Source organism: Ictalurus furcatus, chromosome 9, assembly GCF_023375685.1.
Source record: "Ictalurus furcatus strain D&B chromosome 9, Billie_1.0, whole genome shotgun sequence".
Classification (NCBI taxonomy): Eukaryota; Metazoa; Chordata; class Actinopteri; order Siluriformes; family Ictaluridae; genus Ictalurus; species Ictalurus furcatus.
In genome coordinates this window covers 20,834,490-20,855,187 of record NC_071263.1, presented here as the reverse complement: position 1 = coordinate 20,855,187, position 20,698 = coordinate 20,834,490, and the positions used below count along the sequence as shown (strand labels likewise).

The 20,698-nt window shown below is 38.5% G+C and overlaps 3 protein-coding genes across 5 annotated transcripts; 1 reads left to right on the top strand and 2 right to left on the bottom strand.

The window, feature by feature from the left end:
- Nucleotides 1–230: 230 nt before the first annotated feature.
- acyp1 (acylphosphatase 1, erythrocyte (common) type) lies at nt 231–2,045 on the bottom strand. Its single transcript, XM_053632910.1, has 3 exons — nt 1,385–2,045; nt 1,079–1,168; nt 231–611 (listed from the first exon to the last, which is right to left on the bottom strand). Exons 2-3 carry the CDS (start codon nt 1,157–1,159, stop codon nt 396–398), a joined length of 297 nt encoding a protein of 98 aa, XP_053488885.1. The 5' UTR covers nt 1,160–1,168; nt 1,385–2,045; the 3' UTR covers nt 231–395.
- A 109-nt stretch (nt 2,046–2,154) lies between these two features.
- Nucleotides 2,155–7,291, top strand: LOC128612602 (zinc finger C2HC domain-containing protein 1C). Of its 3 annotated transcripts, none has more exons than XM_053632908.1 (3): nt 2,155–2,328; nt 2,536–3,913; nt 6,571–7,291. In XM_053632908.1, the coding sequence occupies exons 1-2, from the start codon at nt 2,286–2,288 to the stop codon at nt 3,900–3,902; spliced, it is 1,410 nt and encodes a 469-aa protein (XP_053488883.1). In that variant the 5' UTR covers nt 2,155–2,285; the 3' UTR covers nt 3,903–3,913; nt 6,571–7,291. The 3 variants fall into 3 exon arrangements, with proteins under 3 accessions (XP_053488883.1, XP_053488882.1, XP_053488884.1); XM_053632907.1 differs by having other exon boundaries at nt 6,566–7,291; XM_053632909.1 differs by having other exon boundaries at nt 4,563–7,291.
- Nucleotides 6,746–20,120, bottom strand: LOC128612601 (serine/threonine-protein kinase Nek9). Its single transcript, XM_053632906.1, has 23 exons — nt 19,505–20,120; nt 17,351–17,528; nt 17,209–17,264; nt 17,046–17,116; nt 16,832–16,937; nt 16,503–16,634; nt 16,283–16,393; nt 15,992–16,056; nt 14,682–14,732; nt 14,391–14,583; nt 13,757–13,901; nt 13,391–13,591; nt 13,245–13,291; nt 12,718–12,879; nt 12,510–12,618; nt 12,197–12,358; nt 11,919–12,086; nt 10,091–10,150; nt 9,756–9,943; nt 9,500–9,661; nt 9,229–9,351; nt 8,449–8,502; nt 6,746–7,999 (listed from the first exon to the last, which is right to left on the bottom strand). The coding sequence occupies exons 1-23, from the start codon at nt 19,682–19,684 to the stop codon at nt 7,880–7,882; spliced, it is 2,844 nt and encodes a 947-aa protein (XP_053488881.1). The 5' UTR covers nt 19,685–20,120; the 3' UTR covers nt 6,746–7,879.
- Between the last annotated feature and the right edge of the window lie 578 nt (nt 20,121–20,698).

Sequence of the window (20,698 nt, the reverse complement as noted above, 5' to 3'; positions counted from 1 at the left end):
TTCACTGTGTGTTGTTTCTTAAGTGAAAAATAGCAAAACTTCCAAAGTAGTGAATCAGCTGCGAGTGTGGCCACATTATCAGACATTTAAATCCCAATGGTCTGTCCTATGTATACGTTTCAATTATATATATAAAAAAATACTGCTGATGCAACTGGTGGAAAAGTACGATCACTATGTGCATAAAAAAAAAAAAAAAGTGGTGAGTAAAGATGACACTGAAAAGGAAGTGCATTTTTTGTTATGTGTACGATTTATTACTGCACGTTAGGTACAGCTTATCCCTTCCTCGGAGTGCATTATCAGTGTAACAGACAAATAGCTTATCTTAAATATCTTTAAATAAAATTAGAATTCATATCACATCACAAGTCCATTCATTTAGTGCACTGTGACTAGCGGACAACTTTGAAATCCTTGAAGTCCATGTTTTCGATTTTCTTCTCATTACTGAAATCAACTTTTAAGATCCGGGACTGTGGACTGCCGGTGGTCTTGAGCCAATCCTGCATCTGTCTGACTTTGGACGCAGGGCCTTGGAGCTGACCCTGTACCGTTCCAGCCCGAGTATTCTGCACCCAGCCAACCAAACCCAGTTTCTTCCCCTCAGACTGAAAACATACACAAATACAATTACAGATTACCAACGCTTTATACCAGTGGTTCTTAAAGGGCGGGTCCGGAAAGAAAACCAGTCCAATCTATAACAGTCCACTATTATCAAAACGTTATTATATTTATTATTGAGTTCTTATAGTTATTAGGCTGTTTGATATGTAACTTGAATTTAAGCCAAAGCTGAGTAACAAAAACAAGAAGACCTAAAAATAATGTCAACTTAATTGACTCGTGTGTTGTCAGTGGAAAGTTCAGAAATATTAAAGCTCTATGTCTCTCTTTAAATACAATACAATAATATTATCTATTAATTAATGTTCATAAAACAAGCTGAGCTGGGGGGTCAGTTAAATTTATTTTACAGTTAAAGGTGTACAAAAATATTTAAGAACCCCTGGTCTAGATCAATAATGATAGCTATAAATCCAACATAGGCGTGATATTACACCATTAATCTTACCTGAGTATATTTTCGAAAAAATACTCCCTGGACCTTCCCATACACTTCATAATCTACTGACAGCAGCTCCTCTGTAGACATGGTTACGGTCTGGATGGAGGATAAATTTCTATATAAATAAGGCTCCTCTAAACCCGCTCACCCAAAATGCTAATGCATTAGCAAGCTAGCACGCTAACGTGAAAGTAGTTTGCGGTTTGCTAACGCTACCTCTCAGTCACTGACGAATTAAAGTAAATCAAGCTACAGACGATCAGCCAGCTAACACTTTAAACAGAGAACGGGGTTTTGGAAACAGATTTGTACCTTCAAGAGAAACAGAATACAGCCTCAGAAACAGTACTGTTTTATTCACAGGCAGCAGAAAACATCCTCCATCCAGAGCTGGCTGGTTCGTTTTTGGTAACATAGGGATAGGAGCCGAACTCAGCGAGTCGATTCTCCGTTTCCAACAACTGGGAATCGAGTGTAGACATCAAAGAGTCGATTCTCATTTTCCAATAGCTGGGAATCGAGTGTGGACATCAAAGAGTCGATTCTCCGTTTCCAATAACTGGGAATCGAGTGTGGACTTCAAAGAGTCGATTCCACACTTTTCCTTAAGGTTCGCGCAAAATGACTTATCGTGGATATCATTTACTCTCCAAAGTACACTGCTAACTAAAATGTCGGTTATAAAGAATGCTGAAGTGGTAGGGTATTAAGTTATTAAACGTCAAGATTAATTGATATTTATATAATACGGTTATTTATTATTTATATAGTTTACATTATATCATACTGTTGTCTATTACACTTATAGTGACTTATAACATTCTCATTTATTTTACAATAATCAGTTACTATCCTGTTTTTAGTTTATGCAACCAGGAGTTTTGTGTAAACGTTTTGTGTTAAATTGAATATTGGACTCGATTGACTATCGATCTAAGTTCTGATCTAAAAATCGGAGTCGAATCTCTGGAATTGAACAACCCAAGGAAGACTCCTCCCACATGCGCGTCACGTCAACGTGAGATCTCACTAACGAATCAAGTAAGTGCAAAGAAGTCACGTTTGTTTTCTTGTCTCTAGGCAACATGCATCAACAAATGATCTGCATTATAACAATCAAGTCGGAGAGTTAACTGGTTAGGTTTTTGTTGGTTTTGTTTAAACAGGTCTTGTTTAGACAGCATTAGGCCGTCTCTTCTGGGGAAATTGTGAAATGAAAGACAAAATTCAACCATCTGAGAAGCTACAGAGTTATGGTAAGTTCAAGAAATATACAGCAGTTGATTGAGAGACAAAAAAAAAATATGTCCTAATATTAACTTATAATTATTTTAATAGAGCTGAGCAAAAGTGGTTTTTATTCGGTCTTTATCATTACTGGGAAATATTGTAGTGACTGTCAGTATGTTGCAGCTGCAAATTATGCGCCAGGTTGACCCTATCTTGTTTTTTTCTCTTTCAAGAAAGGGGTCATATTCTACCACTGAGATTGCAGGAAGACAAGGAGAGAAAAGGAGAAGCTATGAAAGACTGCCAGCAGGACATTTTCCCTTATGACAAATGGTCGAATCCCGTCCAAAGGAGAGGCAACTCTGTCACAGCCAGCCGCAAAATATATTCTGAGGCCAGTAACAGGAGACAGGAGAAACATGATAGGAGTAAATTAGAGCATTCTGATACTGACTCCAAAGAGCCATCCCGAGAAAGAGGTGAAACCAACTGCAAATCACTCAATGAGTACCAGATATTACACAAGGACGAGTGCAAACTTTATGAAAATGAGATCCGACTGACACAAGGAATACACAAAAGGAAAATTTTATTAGAAGAAAAGCTGTTAAATGCAGCAGAAAGACTGAGGAAGCTTCAACTGAGCACTGCATCTGAGGAACAGGTGAAAGAGGAGCAAAGGGACACAGGGAAAGCAGAAAACAGGTTATATTATACAGGGAAAGGAAGCTGGGACTGGGAGAGCGCCAGAGACAGGGCTGTAGGAGGCAGAAGACATGAAAGACAAGGAGAGGAATTCAGTAACCGGGTTAGAGTGAAAGATGGTATAAAAAGACAGGAGACTCATGTGAAAGAGACAAATGCTGGGCAGAAAGAGAAATGGGGAGAAGGAACAGACTGGGAGAACAGTGGAAGAAATACCCAGAGAACCACAAAGACTGTGGAAAAGGAATGGGACCATTTTGAAGAAATGACAAGGCATAAGAGGGAAAGGGCAAGAACTGAAAAAGACAAGACAAGGAGAGAAAGAGCAATGGATTGGCAAGGGAATGAGATGAGAGAATGGGACCAGAGAGATTGGCAGGAAGAGGAAAACGTGAGAGTGAATTACGGTGAAAAGAGAAGACCTGAATTAGCAAAACTTAAGAGAGACATAGAGAGAGACACTGAAGATCAGCAATGGGACCTAATGGACAACTTTGCTTCAAATTCACATATTAAAGTGAAAGCTGTCTCCAAGCATGACAAAACAAATATAGCTGTAGAAGACCATTTGGCAACTCAAGAGAGAGTGCATCATTACAGTAACAAAGTTGAAGAGGAGATGCATCTCAAAATGCCACCATCTGAAGCTGCTCCAAGCACTCATAATGGTGAAATGCACCAGCAAGTGCAGCTCAGTTCAGAAAGTAATCCTTATGCTGATATCCAATTTGTGCCTTGTACAATGTGTAATAAGCGTGTGAGGAAAGAAAGGCTGGACACACATATCAGAACTAATCACACAAACAAAAAACCCAAACATAAAGTCTTCCCCACTTCAGGGTACCGGGCCAAAGGCACAGAGCTAGAGAAGTTTCTGAAGTTAAAAGACAAATAACATCACCAGAGGTAAGGTTACAGTGTTTTAACAGTAGCAGCTGCATACTAATATGCAAATTAATTGTTCCAAGATTAAGATCTCAGCATGGTAGATTGAAAGTACAGTCATGTGAAAAAATAAGTACACCCAATGGAAATTGTTGGCTTTTTTTGACATATTTGGACAAGCAAACATTTGATCCTCTTTGAAACACTGCCTATTAATAAAGTTGATACACTGTCAAATGACACATAAAATTGACATTTTGTAGTAATTTTCACAATTTAAATGAAAAAAAAAACAACAAAAAAAAAACAGATCAGTCACATGGAAAAAGTAAGTATACCCCTACATTTATCACACCTTCAAATCCATAAAACTAGAATCAGGTGTTAAAGATTGGGTGTCAGTGATTAGAACCTGCTTAGGGAGTACAGGTGGAACGGTCTTATTTATACACCTCTCATATCTAGCGTCTGGTGTTCCCTTTGCTATTGAGGTGTGTAGTGTCATCATGCCAAGATCAAAAGAGGCCTTCAGAAAAAAGGCTGTGGATGCCTGAGTCTGGCAATAGATTTAAAAACCTCTCCAAATTATTTGATTTTACCATTATCATTCCACTGTAAGGAAAATAATCTACAAATGGCACAGATTTCAAACAAATGCCAATTTGTCTAGGACTGGCTGTCCCAGCAAATTCAGCCCGAGAAGAAACGTCTGATGCAAAAAGAAGTCTTCAAGAACCTAAAAATTTCATCACAGGAGCTGCTAGTAAGCTTAGTGTTGGTGTCAAAGTGCATGTTTATACAATCAGAAAGAGACTGCACAAATTTGACCTGCGTGGGAGGCGTGCCAGGAAAAAGCCTTTGCAAGACTACAGTTTGCCAATGACCATATAGCAGACATGTTTGACGCAGACCAAAGACATCTTTTCTGTCTGAAAGCTGAACCGAAAGTGGATCTTTCAACAGGATAATGATCCTAAGCACATTATGAAATCCACCAAGGAATGGATCAAAAATATGAAATGGAGGGTTATGGAATGGCCTAGACGAAGCCTGGACTTGAATCCCATTGAAATGTTATGGGAGGGGGGGATTTTAAACCGGCAGTACATGCAAGAGAACCCTCAAACATCTTACAGTTTAAAGAATATTGCATGGAAGAGTGGTCAGAAATTCCAGCAAGCCTGGTGGACAATTATGCAAAACACCTACAAGAAGTTATTTCTGCTAAAGGGGGCAATACTAGCTTCTGAGGCCAAGGGTGTACTTACTTTTTCCACAGAATAATATCACATCTATTCATATTTCTATTAAATAAATGATTGAAAAGGCTAATCTTCCTTGTGGGTTTGTTCAGGTATATCAACTTTATTAATAGGCACTGTTTCAAAGATGATCAAATGTTTGTTTGTCCAAATATGTTTAAAAAAAAAAGAAAAGAAAGCCAACAATTTCCATGGGGTGTACTTATTTTTTCATCTGTAGACCAGACACAAAAGCAATTTATGATTACAGGTTGGTTTTAACACATGTAATAATTTAACCATTCCAGTTGTCTTACATACTATGCTGTATTGCTTACATCAGAATACATTTTTTTTTTGGCCATAAAATCTTTGGTGCAAACTTATCAATGTAGAAAAACACTGAACATGTATCTGAAAAATATGAAAATCTTAATAAAATAAAAGAATATAGAAAGCAGAAACATTATATACCATCATAAGTCTGCATAACCTGCTTTAGAAGTTAAGAAGGCACTTATATATATATATATATATATATATATATATATATATATATATATATATATATATATATATATATATAGATATAGATATAGAGAGAGAGAGAGAGAGAGAGAGAGCAGGCTACAGCTTATGGTTTGCACTGAAGATGTTGGCATTTTGCTGCCTGTCATTATCAAATGGAGCGTACAAATACACTTTATAGCTCCATGGATAGAAAACGACCATAAAGAAAACAAAATACAAAAATATAATTATGCAATGTGCACGCACACACACACCTTTGGTGTCACTGTACCTTTAAAAAAAAAAAAAAAAAAAAAGCAGAGAATTTGATGTGCTCAGTGGATGTGGATGTACAGTTGCATTCACTTTTGGCATGAAAATTTTGATAACCATCTCATTAAAATGTTACCTACAGGATTTTGTAATACAAAAATATAAAGGGATAATGTATCCCAAAATAATTTTTATGTCCTGTTTGGGCTGTAACAGAGTACCCTATATACACAAAGGCACTGAAAACAAGCAGAGTTAAAAAATTATAGTAAAATATTTCTGGGTTCCATGGAATGGTGTTGCCAGCCCACCACAAAAAAAGGTCAGCTGACCGGTTTTGGATCCTGCCTTCCCCCAAACAGTAACAAGGTATCAGCAAGTCAAGAAAAGGAGGGTGGGAAAGAGGGTATGCCCCAAAACTCTAACTGAGCCTCACTGACTCCTCAATCCTACATTCTTCAGCCTGTGACCCAAAAATCAATCAAATCCTGCCACTTTAACGGACACATCAATTCTTTAAATGCAATCAGAGGAATCAAGGAAGAGGCTTCTAAAACAAGAAAATATGACATGCGGAAGTCCTTTTTTGTACCATGTGAGGTATGCAGACGTTTTTAAAATTGCATTAATTATTGTCTTATTTTTTAAGATTAGGTCTCTAACGATTGGGAGGTGAATGACATGTGCACAAAGCTCCGCCCCCAGGATCTAAGGTGGCTGACAAGAGGTGCCTCCAAACACAAACAAGCATTTCAGACCAGAAGTCAGTTTTCCAAACGGGTTTTCTCAATTTTCTTTGCTAAGGTCAAGGCTTTATCCATTTTTGTTGTTGTTGTTTTTTTTTTTTTTTTATCATGTTCTACATATCTTACAGATTATTTGTACAAGTAAGCAAAAATAAACTATTGCACCTTTAAATGCTCCAGCTCCCACATAAAAACAAGCAATACAATAATTTGAAGCACTAAAACTAACTTAAGGGTACACATAAAAATTTTGAAAAAGTAATTGAAATGTACCTGACTTTCAGGCTGTGTATATGCAGATTCAAAGCAGGTGGCAGAATTAAAGAAATGAGAAGCACCCCAAGATTACCCAGATTTAGAAATACGTGCATAAAGAACATCCAGGAGTAGGTAATTTCTAATTAGTGCCACCTGAACTATACAAAACACACCCCAACCACAAGAGGGAGACAAGCATACATAATGTGAAAATCAGTAGTACATTCTTCATCACAGATTCTTGGATGATATGTGAAAACCATTCATATACACATTTGTATATAACGGATTAAATTTTTAAATGATGTCTCATTAGTTGCAGGTGTCCATAACTCTCCAAAAATAAAGTACGACTTGTATATGAGAAATTACATATGAATATTGTTTTTGCATATCTAATCTAAAGGCCCCATAAGCCATAACCAATGAAATGAAATGTCTATGCATTTTCTTCTGTGAGAAAAACCACATAAAACATTTTTGTGTAGAAATCCATACTGAAGATAATGGCACCACACGTGAAATAGCTTAAAGTTTGTCAGGTGCTGCCTTGGCGTTAAGTTTCCATAATCCAAATAGACATATTAAAAGATATGTCGAGTCTTGAGCACACCTGAACTTGAATTATTAATATTGTGGTTCAAGAGTAAAAAAAGCATACACTGTTGTCTGACATGCACATAAACAAAGACATGATGCAGCAGGAATGCTGTGGCCAACTAATATAACCTTGTACTGATATAAGAAGAGAATAATTATTACCAAAAGGCAGCAAAAATATTTTGTGATGCACAGTCCTTCCTCTCATGCTGTACTGGCAGGAAGACTCGGGTCCAAATGACAAATATTTTTTGACTAACATCTTCCCCAGTCAGCTACTCACTCACTGAGGTATCAGTTCAGAGAAGATCTTTATCTGCACCCAGTTATAAAATCCGTGTGCTGTCTCATTGTCTCCCTCATTCTTTTTTATCATGTAGACCCCCTTGGTGGTTGCTCTCGTCACAATGATCAGATCCTTCTTTGAGGTCATTAATTTCTTTCCGCAGCCGCTCGTTCTCTTGGAGCTGGTCATTGTACTAAAAATTGAAAAACAGGCAGGTGTTTAAAACAATATTCCATTGTAATCCTATGGACTTAATCACCAGTGCATAGATGGGCTAACAGGCACTTTTCCAAAATCCTTATATAAGTCTCTTGATGTGTGATATTCATACTCTTCTTTGATTCATCTTTTTCTTTGGAGAAAATTGAAAAAAAACAAACTATCCCCCAAATATGTAACTGGCAATCCCCATCATTACTACATCCAATACTGCTTCTCCATTTTTTCTGAAGTATTTCCTGCCACCTGGTGGACATATTAAAATTACATGCAAGAAATGAAGGCAGCCACTTATGCCACTGACTGGGCATGATGTCCTCGAGTGCTCAGAAATATACAGACATGACTACAAACCAAGCATATCACACATTTCAAGATGATGTGATTCAGGCTAATTTTTGTCTTACAGATACAGAAACTCACCTGTTTCTGTAACAGCTGGATTGTTGCGTCTTGCCTTTTCACCATTTCTTTGAGCTACAACAGAAAATAAACACATTACTAAGCATGAACTAAGGATGTAATATGAAAAACAAGTGAAATCGCTTAAAGGCATGACAGACTCTCCAATGCTTTTCTTGGACTTGTTTGGATATTACCCCTTTCAAGAAAAAAAAGCAGAACTCGACATCAGCGGTGTCGCTGGGGATGCCTCAGCCTCAAACCTAGACCTTCTTGGTACTAATTTGTGTCCCAGAAATAAGCTTAAAATATATTTCAAACAGGAAGGAAGCTATTGAAGAAAACTATTTCAGACATCTGACCTTGCTAGGATCAATTCAAAAAGCTAATCATTTCATCTACTGCTTTCCATAGTAATTCCATATAAATCCTAAAAACATTCAACCACTCGTTCTTGAGACGTCACAAGAACAGTAATCTTGGGACACACGGACAGACGCGCAGATGGAACAATGACAAAAATCATACCTAGCCAAAAATGGGCCTTGAGTTCCTGAACATGAACATGTAAATAACATCTCTGTTGGACAAAACTCCCAAAATTTAATCAGTTCATCTGATGGATTCCTTGAGAATTCTCCATAAATCCTACAAACATTCACCAATTTGTACTTGCGCTATCGCACGAATGACAATCTTGGAGGGATGGACAAACTGAAATCACAATTCCTCAATCACTTATTGGCGGAGGCATATTCAAAACATAGCAGTACTGAAGTTATGTTTGTGTGAAACTCTTACCTGTGCAAGCTCACTGCTCGCTTGGCAGCAAGTCTGTTGTGCATGTTGTTGTGGCAGGTTACTTTTCTTCCAAGCTCCAGAGTCCAAGCCATTTATGCTTTCATAGTCTACCCATACTGTTTGCTTACAAGATAATACAGCATATGTGAACAAGGTTAAAATTAAAATACATTATTGCGTGGCTTTTTTAAAATGCTTTTTAAATCAAACAACCCAAGAATCCTCCTCAAGTGTAACAAAAAAGAGGTTCTAATTTTTCTAAAGCCCTTACCATGAAGCCATTCCCACTAGCAGCAGCTGCAGCAGCTGCCTTTAGTTCTTGAAGCTCTTCATATGGGAGTGTGGCACGTTCTGTGAAGGATGTAGCCAGAGGGCTAGACATGGAATCGCTGGAGCCATCAGGTATGGGAATGAATTCTGCATCCAGCAGCTCCTAAAGAGGGAAGACTGGAAGTGAATTCCAGGAAACTTATGGGAGGCTACCTGCTCTAGAGAAGTACTTAATTGAGGTAACTGGTAGTGCATACCTTGCGGAGCCAAGATGGACAAGAACTCTCATTGGTCTTGCTCTCCATTAATATCATTGATGGAGTCTCGGGACCCCTCTCCTCCAGGTCAACCTCTACAGTGCCTCCCATAATGCCCTCTCGCAGCTCAGAGTCCGACCCAGGCTCAATACCCAAGTCCATGAAGGAGCTGGCGCTCTGACCTATCCCTAACAATAATACAGAAAAAGCAGAATTCAAGTCAATACACTCAAAAAAAAAAAAAAAAAAAAAGCAAGGTTAATTAAGCACTCAATTAATATGGCAACTGCAACTATATGAACAGAAATATCACATAAACAAATACATTTTCTTACCACTTCCAATGGACAGTCCACTACTGTTTGAACGGATTGTTTTGGAGTTAAGCAGCTTTTCTGTGAGAAGCATAAAAAGTAGATGGGGTCAGCCTGTTAAAGTTCTAATGTGATAATGTTCTAATTAGGGATGCACTGATACCGATACCAGTACTTGGGTGTCGGCCCAATACTGTGCTCATGTACCCATACTTGTAAAACTACCCTGATACAACCGCACCGATACCACTTTATGACAACGTGACCTAACCTAACCTCTCGTCAGTTGAGCAAGTAGTCGGAAGAGGAGCAATGTCAGCAATTTGGAGATATTTTAAGATAAGTGATGATGATAAAAGTAGAGCAGACTGCAAACTATGCTCTGCTAAACTGTCAAGAGGAGGGGTAAAAAATAGCTCATTTACCACAAGCAATTTGATTAAACATCTAAAGAACAAACATAACACCGAGTCCAAAGAATTTGCTAATGCTAGCAGCGAGAAACAGCAACAACCAACTTTGCAGCAAACACTGGAGAAGAGAGAGAAAATGTCCAGAGACAACCCACGAGACTTTTGACCAAAGAAACAGACGAGGACCATGGCATCAAAACAATGAAGGGAACCCTAGCTACAGCCGTCACGAGACACTTCACTGACACAGAAAAAAAACACACACTACTGCAGTGCAACTGTACTCGATCCAAGGTAAAGTGTGTGTGTGTTTACTGAGCATGTGAGAAAGGGAATGATGAAAACAAAACTGCCATTATGACTGACCTAAAACCTTTTACTATTTAACTTTTACATAATCAATTTACTTTAGTGATTTAAAGGCAGTATACTGACATTCATTCTGACAAAGCTTGTCTGTTACCAGCTAAAATATAATTCTCTCTGATTTAGGTATAAAGGTCGTTTTTTTCTCAAACATCAAAACTGCTACAGAGGCTAAAGAGATGGTGATGCAGGAGCTGCAGAAGGTGTCTGGAGGAGAGGCAGACAAGCATGAGGATCTCGGGGAACCACCTGCCAGAAAGCTATGCAAGGCCCAGGCCAGCAGCACTCTGGACAGTGTGTTTGATGAGAAAGCAGATGCGCAAGCATCAACATCACTGAGCAGTGCACCAGTGGGTGCTGCCATTCAGTTAGAGACATACCTTGGAGAGACCACAACTTCTCGGGAAGACAAACCACTGCAGTACTGGGGGGTTAACAAAATGCGGTTTCCCACTTTTGCCCAGATGTCACGCAGATACCTCTCAGCACCATGCAGTAGTGTGGAAAGTGAAAGGCTGTTTAGCTCAGTGTCAAAAACAGAAACAGGCTCACAGCTGATAATGCAGAGAAGCTCCTTTTCATCAAAAAGAACCTGCCTCTCACTTTTCCAAAAAAGCCTTAGTCCTCACAGACAGCACTAACCTATTATGACATATCACTGCAGTTGTTCTATTATGTTGGGTGATACTGAAATCCACTGAATGAGTTACAGGTTACATTTATGTGAAATGGGCAGCAGTGCCATGTTTGTTCAGAAAAACAAAAAGTTGAATGTTAAAATGTCAGCAACAGCAAGTTGTATACTTAATTTGTTACAGTCAGAAAGTGAAGAACAGCTGATGAAAATAAAACATTGTAAGAACTATAATGGTATAACTGTGAAGTACTCATATCGGTGCTTGGTATCGGCAAGTACCCAAATGTAAGTACTTGTACTTGGTCTGAAAAAAATTGGTATCGGTGTATCCCTAGTTCTAATGGTGAACCCTACTCAATATTCAAACTATTCATATTTTACTAGCAAACAATTTTGGTTTGTAATTTGCTGGGGTAGAATGTAAGCTAATTACCCACGATAATGATAGTGTGCCAACCCCTGCAGGACAAGTCAGGCACATGATGTAGGGAACCAAATATGGGGCGAGGAAGAGCGGGGCAAACCTCAGAGCCAAATCCTCGATCAGCAGGCATGCCTAAACGACCATTTCCTGCATTTCCCCAGGCAAAGATTTGATTATCTGAAGGGGGAAAAAACAGTTGTCAATACTTTATGCACACTCTCTTAATTTCAGTATACTTCCTATATATTCCATTTTTGCCACTTTCCAGTGATATTCTCTTTGCTCACCCTCTGTGGCAGCAATTGTGAAGCCATCTCCACAGGACACTTTGGAGACAACTTTTCCCCCAAAGGGTCCTAAAAGCAGTTGAACCCCTTGATGTTTCTTAAAGTCCTTTACACCAAGCTGGCCATATTTATTACAGCCAAACGTCATCAGACGACCCCGTTCTGCAGATACAGAAATAGGTAAACAGACAATGAACAACAGATATTCAGTTTCAAATAGTAATTCAAAAGCTTTCCTGTATAGAAGTGATTAGTGATTTTATTTCCAGTGTAAAGCCATGAGACATATTGAAAAAGGGAATAAATGCTCTACCATCAATGGCTGCTGTATGGGTCTTCCCAGGGGCGATGATTTGGATTTTAAAGCGGGCAAGCAGCTTTACTAAAGTCGGAGTTGTTGCATATGGTATGTCTTGACAACCCTAATTGATGGAGAATTTAGATGTTCTTAGACATTCAAAAATCAGCTATAACAGACAAGAAATTGCTTCAATAGTGTGAGCGCTCCACAAGGTCCATACCTCTCTAGGGTGGTTCTTGATACCAGTAATGCCTTGATTGAGACCTAGCTTGTTAAACTCGTTGTTTCCACAGGTCAAGACTTTCCCAGACTCTGTAAGGAAAAATGTTCCATCGTTCCCACAGCACACAGAGTCAATACAGGCACCCTTTGGTATGTCCACCTGCATAGCGCACATATGACGTAGGCAGATTAGTAGGGCAGATCACAGAGACTAAAACACTCTTGCACACAGCACATTAGAAAGAAATTGCGAACCTTAAAAAAAATAAAATAAATAAAAAACCTGACGACAACAAAAAAACAAAAACAAATTAGGAATTACACCATTGATCACTATCAATATATTAAGCTCATACTGAAGGTTATATGCCCTCCATATGTTACTGTGATAAATATTATACTCAGTATTGTATTAGAATCATCATTAAAATATAAAAGGACCACAATGAAATTAATAATAATTACTAATACCATTGTAGTGCATATAAAACATATAGCCATGCAATATACATACTATACACTTACTAGCATAGGAGAGGCAAAATCATCCTCACAGTCCAGGCCAAGTCTACCTGCCCAGAAGAACATAATCTCTTGTTAGTAACACACGTTACTTTAAACCCAATACCTCAATCATCTTTTGTGGTACTCTGAACATATCTAGTGCTTACCATGTTCTCCACAGCCCCAGGAATATATGGCTCCACTGTGAGTCAGCACTACCACATGGTTATCTCCACAGGATACCTGTCGTACTGGTCGCTCCTGAAAGAACTCCAGCAGAACTGGCTCAAGAACCTCCATACCCATCGCATTCTCCACACCTATACATCCGTAATAGTCTGAGCCAAACATGTACATTTGGTCCTCGTCTGGTAGAAAAGATCAAAGAAATACATTCACGAACCGAAACATGCATTCAGCTTTATTGATACAGCAATAAAGTAATATAGTAACAGCTGAAGTAATCAAATGCTTGATTATGTTTCTTAAACCTCAAACATCTTTAACAGAATAAGCGTTTCATCTTTACTTACCACTTACACAGGCAGTAAAGTCTGCACCACAAGACACCTGCCTGATGGCTTTTCCCTGCAGACGGTCCACCTTGCGAGGTTGTCGGTATGAGGCCTGATCCCCATGCCCAAGCTGGCCCACCATTTTAGCACCACCTTGCACACTCTACAGAGGAAATAAACATGCTTGCTTCAGTTGTATTAACTAACATTGTTATAAAAGATGTACAGCACAATGGCAATGGAAAACAGTAAAAAAGTAAATCCAACTGAAATGACATTGTGTCTCAAAGCAAGCATCAAAGCAAGAGGCAAAAATCTACAAAAATCTATCCTTTGAACAATCCTTAAATTCAAGACCCGCCCCACTTGCTACCAACTAGAAAAATCAAGCAGGTTAGATCAAACAATTTTTTAGATTGAAAGAATCAAGCTCTCCATTTTTACAGCAAGTTTTTTTTTAATGACTTAGAAAATATTTAGATAAAAAAAAACAACAACAACAACAACAACAACAACAAAAAAACAACTAAATTTTCAAATACTAGGAGATAATTTATCTGAATTATTTAGCATGTAGTTTCTTAGGTGTACCATCCTAGAAAAAACACTATTCTTACACGGATGTGCAGAATGTTTAAAACAAGATTCTTACAGCCCAAGTGTAAAGCTCTTTCTCCACTGTAACCACAGCAAAATGCGTCTCCCCTGCACACACTTGCTGAGCAATAGTGCCACCCTTAAACACGTCCAGTTTCTGAGGGGTGAACTTTCCTCCTCCCCAGAAATACAACTCTCTGGAACGAGTGGTTACTATAGCAACTGAGGTGTCTGATACTGTGCTCAACCTGAAACAAATAGGTGTACAGAGTAAATCCCAAACATGTAAAAGCAGACTATATTAGAAATAGCATTGCTAAAGGCTGTTACAAACTGGTACACATACCTGGGTTTCTTTATGGCTGAATTCAGTGCAGCCACACGCCCCTCAAACTTCCTGCAAGCATTGATGATTTGTTTTAGTGTTTCGTGTTTGAGCTACTTGCTTACACTCAATTTCTAGTCCTGAAGGTAAAACTTTATGATTTGTGCTTTGGTCCTAAAAGTAAAACCTTATGTTTTGCTAAAATAAGCAGAAAGATTGTAAAGCCAAAGTGAAACTCCAACCATTACAACTGTATTAAGTTAAACACCCTCACTAATAGTTTGTCTGGATGACATACAATACTGTGCAAAAGTCTGAGGCACATGTGAAGAAACGCTGTAAAGCAAAGATGCCTCCCAAAAGAAAAGAAAAAGAAAAAAAAGAAGGAAATACATTTTTGTATTCATCAAAAAAAAAAATCCATACTTTTCCCTGGACTGCACATTCCCAAGCCAGAGAAGATTACAGCGTCTTTTACCTTCTATAAAACAGCCTGTAAAAATAACTCCAGGTTAAACTAATGCCTAATTTTTTTTAGGTAGTCAATCCGTTCTCGACATTTAAGTCCAGTCGCCTAACGCCACTTTGACAGAGGGACATTTCTTGCAAACTTCCCGAAAAACCTCCTCCCAAACGAAATGATAACGTACCATTTGTTCAAACAGCATTTGATGATGTCATTCTCCCCAAACTGAAACTAAACAAAGTTTCAGCTCTCGTCCATTTGCGGCTTTTCTTTTGCTATGTCTGTGCCGTGTAGTGTCATCAAACACCGAGGTGCAGCACCATGTTATACATGACGCACAGGGCTGCTGTGATGGGCCATCAGCACATAAACGATGAAGACGCCCATCTCGGCAACTTCTAAAGAAATCTCCTATCCCGTGCGAATTGATGATAAATAAACGCAGACGGCCGTATTAACAATTACTTTACAGCCATATGTCCTGAAAACTAATCTCATCTGAATAGGGCTTAATACATAATATGTTACTTTACTGACGTACAAACGTTTTTCTGTTAAATTTAATTTTGGTAACGCTTGGAAATGTAAATGCAGAAGTCATAAAATAAACATCTAAAACAAAATTAGAATAAAAAAAAGGAGTCTACCTAAGACTTTTGCACAGTACAGTATATAAATTCAAGTATCTAACTAAGAAACCCAGACGTAAAAGCTAAAACATCAGCAACACAGAAACATTGCGCAGCCACAGACTCAGTGTAAAAATAAACAGTTTATGTAAAAGCACAGAAACTTTACTCTTTACCATTATATTATCATTCTTTATGAGCCATACTTTTGTTAATACTGACATCTTAATACTCACAGTTTATCACAGGAGATGATAGGCTGGTCAAGAATCTGATCAGCAGTAGGTCTCTTCTCTGGATCCTAAAACACAAACGTATATGCACTCATTATTGCTAACTTACAATCTTGTGTTACCCTTATTTTGTGCTGCACTTGTCCAAACCGCATTATTTGTAACTCTTTCTACACATTCAAGGTTCTCCACACACACACACAAAAAAACATTAGGTGAAGTGACTACACTTATTCATAAAAAATAAATCAATGAATAAATAAAACAAACACTTGAGTATTTCACTCTGCTCACCTGATCCAAGCATGCATAGACTATATTTATGAGCTCCGATGAATAAACATCAGAGTTCATCTCCATAGTAAAGTTGCCCTGGACGATCTTCACACACAGGTTCAGGGGATTCTGGAGATTGAAAATGGGAAATAAGCAATGTTAGGCATAATAGCCAGTGCTAGGCTTAACAGCAAACTGTTTAAAGCCAGCTTTAAAGACAGCTCTTTTAGATAAATACCGTTGCATCAAAGGTCCTGGTGAGAGTAAGAAGCTCATATAAAACACAGCCCACGGCCCAGATGTCGGATTTAAAGTTGTACTTGACCCCTTGACAAAGCTCCGGTGACATGTAGTATGGCGTGCCTACACACTTGAGGACAAATTACAGATTACAACACTATATAAGGTATAGCAGTTTCTGCAGAGTAAGTGAGAGGCAAATTGAATGAATGATGTAATGCCTGAGGCACACAGATAAATGTAGGCATTAGATTAGTGACATCTTATTTCAATCGGATTCAAAAGGAAGAATCAATCAAAGTAATTATTGTAGCTGAATTCACTCACTGTCTCTGCCATTGAATACTCAGAATCCAGCTTCTTGGCCAATCCATAGTCTCCTAGCTTTATTAAGTTTGTCTTGGTGAGGAAGATATTCAACGTTTTTATGTCCCTTTAAAATAGTGAACAAGAAAAGCATACATGTTCCTATATATATATATATATATATATATATAAAAGGCAGCAGACATGTACCAGACATAGATATAAAAGTTCATACCTATGCAGAACACCAGCTTTATGAATATGAGCCACAGCTGATGCAATTTGGAACAGATACCATATAACAACCTGAGAAAATAATCACAATAAGGTGTCACAATAAGGCAAGGTTAACTACCTCTAAACAGTTTTACTGATATGAACTGTTTTTAAAATAGTACCTCCTGTGTAAAGAGTTCTCCTTTCTGGTTGTTAATTTTGTCATACAGATTGCCACCTGGGAAAAAAAAAATTATATACACATGTGATGTTTTTATTTAACAAACAGTCAAATGGACTGCAATATAAAAAGCATTTACTGACCATTGCAGTATTCCAACTCAATCAGCAGGATGTTCCTGTCCATGAAGTGGTTGTAAAACGCTATGATGTTGTTATGTTGAAGAATAGACAGGATGCTTATTTCGTTCATCACATCTCTGCGCTTTTTATCTGAGAGACCGGTCAGCTCAATCTCCTTCCAAACCACCAAGGAATTATCCTGAGAAGAGAAGAGGAGAGTCAGAGTGATGGCATGACGTGCTTCAGTGAGTTACAATAGCCAATATACATGTTCGACATACGCCACACCCCTGACGAATCTAAACAAACATGACTTTAGCTTAGAGAACAACAGCGAGAGTTGAGAAAGAGCCTTTTTTCAACTGTGGAAGATTTCTCATCGCCACCTTCACTCACTCCAAAGTGACAAAGGTGTTTTTGGACTTAGGATGTACAAGTTTGAGCTGAGATCGACCGCCACTGGTGCTGATGGTCATGAAGAACTGCACTGTCATAAACATGAGGCATCTGACACATCGGAATGTTAGGGTTATAATGAAATTTAAACATTACACTACTTCAAAAAATGCTAGTACTTACTCATGAAGCTCTGACATAATATAAAGACAGAACTGCATGTTCGATCAGTTTGAAGTAGCAAGACAATTCGTGAATGTGACTGATTCCTGTCCTGTTCCTCTCACATAATGGTGAACAAATTCCACCCTCTTCAAAATGAATGAACCCCAAACAATGCTAAGCATTTCTTATTTACTCAACCAAGCGATGGCTGAAAAAGGGAACAGTGTGTGGAAAGACACACTACCAAAAATGCATTGACGAACCACGTTTGCTGTTAACAAGTTGCTTTTGTAAAGAAAGTCTTGCCCCTGGGGCAGAACATGTAATTGGAGAAACCCAAAACTAGTACAGGATGACTCATTAAAATGTTTAATTGTTTTTCCAGAAGTGATGAACAATAAAATTAAAACAAGAATATCTCTAAAATATATATATATATATTTTTTCATTTTGGTTCCCATACCTATGGAAGCCCTAAGAGGTCATGCGTTATTATTATTTGTTCTTTCTTTTTTCTTGTGATCTCAACGTAACAAAATAGTTCTTTTCTTGAGATCTCCACATAACCAAAAAGTTTTTGTTTTCTCGTGATCTCGACGTAACAAAAGTTGTTTTCTCGCAAACATAATTTTGTCATGAGAAAAACTTGCACCTTGTGAACAGGACTGGTGTTGCATGTACGGTGGCCTCTTGGGCCATCACAAATTGAATAAACGCTCGCTGTAGAGATGGACTTAATCGCCACGTTAATAGTGTCAGACACGAACGTGGAAGTTTTTTATGGCTGACAGACATATAGCTGTATCAGCTTGAGTGAGTCCCTGATCAAAGCAAAAATTAATTTGTTCATCCATGATGCTGATGATCCATGAAGCTCCAGAACAATAAAAATGTGTCAAGCACACAGTAAAATTAATTTGTGATAATGATAAAACAACTTTTTTTATGTGGAGATCACAAGAAAGAAAGAAGCCTTTATTGGTCACATATACATTACAGCACAGTGAAATTCTTTTCTTTGCATGGCCCAGCTTGTTAGGAAGTTGGGGTCAAAGCGCGGGGTCAGCAAACATACAACGCCCCTGGAGCAGAGAGGGTTAAGGGCCTTGCTCAAGGGCCCCACAGTAACAGATTGGTGATGCTGGGGCTCGAACCCTGATTATCTGATCAGTAACCCAGAGCCTTAAGCGTTGAGCCGGCACCGCCATCACAAGAAAACAACTATTCTGTTATGACTAGATCACGAGAAAACAAGAAAGAAAAAATAATTATAATGCATCACCACTTACGGCTTCCTTACAGGTACATAACAGTAAAGGACAAACAGACAAACAAAGCTCTCCAAATCTGACTTTAAACAACATTCTCGAGAAGAAAACTGGACACAGTGCTTCTTGTTCTATCTTTGGCATTTGTAACTTGCGAGAGAAAACTGAAGATTGTCAGGGTTGGTCAACATACCAAATAACTCAGGGGCAAATAATAAATAAATTATTTGAGTATAGGTATCTGTGGAAATATTTTAAGAATGTAACATGAATCTAGTGGAGAAGAAAACAGTGATGAAACAAGACAAAACTCAAGAGATGTGAAAGATTAAGTGCTGATGCCCACCTCTGTGCGGCGGTATAAGGTGGCTTCCCCAAAAGCCCCTTTGCCCAGCACCCTGATGGGAATGTAGTGTAACTTCTCCTCCTCGCCGCTGAACAGGCCCGGGGCCGGGGCGCCGCTCACCGACTCACAGCCCGAGTCCGAAAGAGACGCGTAATGCCGCTCAAAATCTTCCAATGACATTTTGTTGACAGCTGTTGAAGTCGCTGATAAACACGATGGCCGTAATAAGACAATACTACATGTTCAGCGCCGCGCAGATCATTTACTCCAGCTAGCCAGGTCAGTAATAAACACTCCTGCAAAAGTACAGTCTCGAGCCAACCAGTAATTCTGTCAGATTTGCTAGCTAATAAACAGTTTACTGGTTGTATAGCTAGCGTTAGCGACCTAGCCAAAACTAGTTTTGTATTTTAGTTTTAAAAGAAGGATTTACTCAGTTGACATCGCTGTAAACTACACGCGTTTGACATTAAAGTTGTATAACTAGCTATTAAATACGTTTCCTCGTTCGTTCTTCATAACAGCTCGCACACAAACACGCAAAAAAAAGGCTCAAAAGTTTGACGTTAGCTAAGCTAGCTAGTTTAGGCAGATACGTCGCGGATGTAACAAATTTCGGGAACTAGTTAGCTTCTGTAAACACAGGCCTCTCTGTAACTCGTACAAAACTATACAACTGTGTTACAACGTCAAGGTTTGTGTCTATAATCACAATTAAGTCCAGAACTCGAGTTGTGTTCATCACTTTTAGTTAGTCGGGTCTCGTTTCTCCGACTACTGGACGAAGCAGATAAGAGGCGTGGCAAAGAGCTGAGAGTCGGTTCCCAAAATGATTCTTCAATCCAACTGTTGTACATTTAGTTCATAATGAATCAAAGCCTAAACAACTCCCTGCTGCACCATCCGGTGTGTGTATCGAGTCTACACAGATTTTGTTTTTTTGTTGTTTTTATTTTTTGCAAGCAATATATAGTTTATGTAGTTCAGTTTTCTTATACACAGGACTTAATATCATGTGCGGTATCTCTTCTGGTTTTGCAGTTTATATTACATTACTTAAATGTGTCTTCAAAGTCCAGCAAAGCACACCCAAAAAAGAATCGAGTCAATGACTATGGAATTACGATCCGTCTATTTCGCATTCACGTACAGTTTAAAATAAAAGTCCCCAACGTGTTTTCACGTGTGTTGTCC

What these genes read in the sequence shown, in the direction of transcription:
- acyp1 (XM_053632910.1), bottom strand. Translation starts at nt 1,159, where the DNA reads ATGTCTACAGAGGAGCTGCTGTCAGTAGATTATGAAGTGTATGGGAAG. An exon ending in TTTTTCGAAAATATACTCAG is followed by an intron (nt 612 to 1,078) that starts GTAAGATTAATG and finishes GTATGTTTTCAG; the next exon opens with TCTGAGGGGAAGAAACTGGG.
- LOC128612602 (XM_053632908.1), top strand. Translation starts at nt 2,286, where the DNA reads ATGAAAGACAAAATTCAACCATCTGAGAAGCTACAGAGTTATG. An exon ending in TGAGAAGCTACAGAGTTATG is followed by an intron (nt 2,329 to 2,535) that starts GTAAGTTCAAGA and finishes TTCTCTTTCAAG; the next exon opens with AAAGGGGTCATATTCTACCA.
- LOC128612601 (XM_053632906.1), bottom strand. Translation starts at nt 19,684, where the DNA reads ATGTCATTGGAAGATTTTGAGCGGCATTACGCGTCTCTTTCGGACTCG. An exon ending in TGAGTTGGAATACTGCAATG is followed by an intron (nt 17,265 to 17,350) that starts GTCAGTAAATGC and finishes TTTTTTTCCCAG; the next exon opens with GTGGCAATCTGTATGACAAA. An exon ending in TCAGCCATAAAGAAACCCAG is followed by an intron (nt 14,584 to 14,681) that starts GTATGTGTACCA and finishes TATTTGTTTCAG; the next exon opens with GTTGAGCACAGTATCAGACA.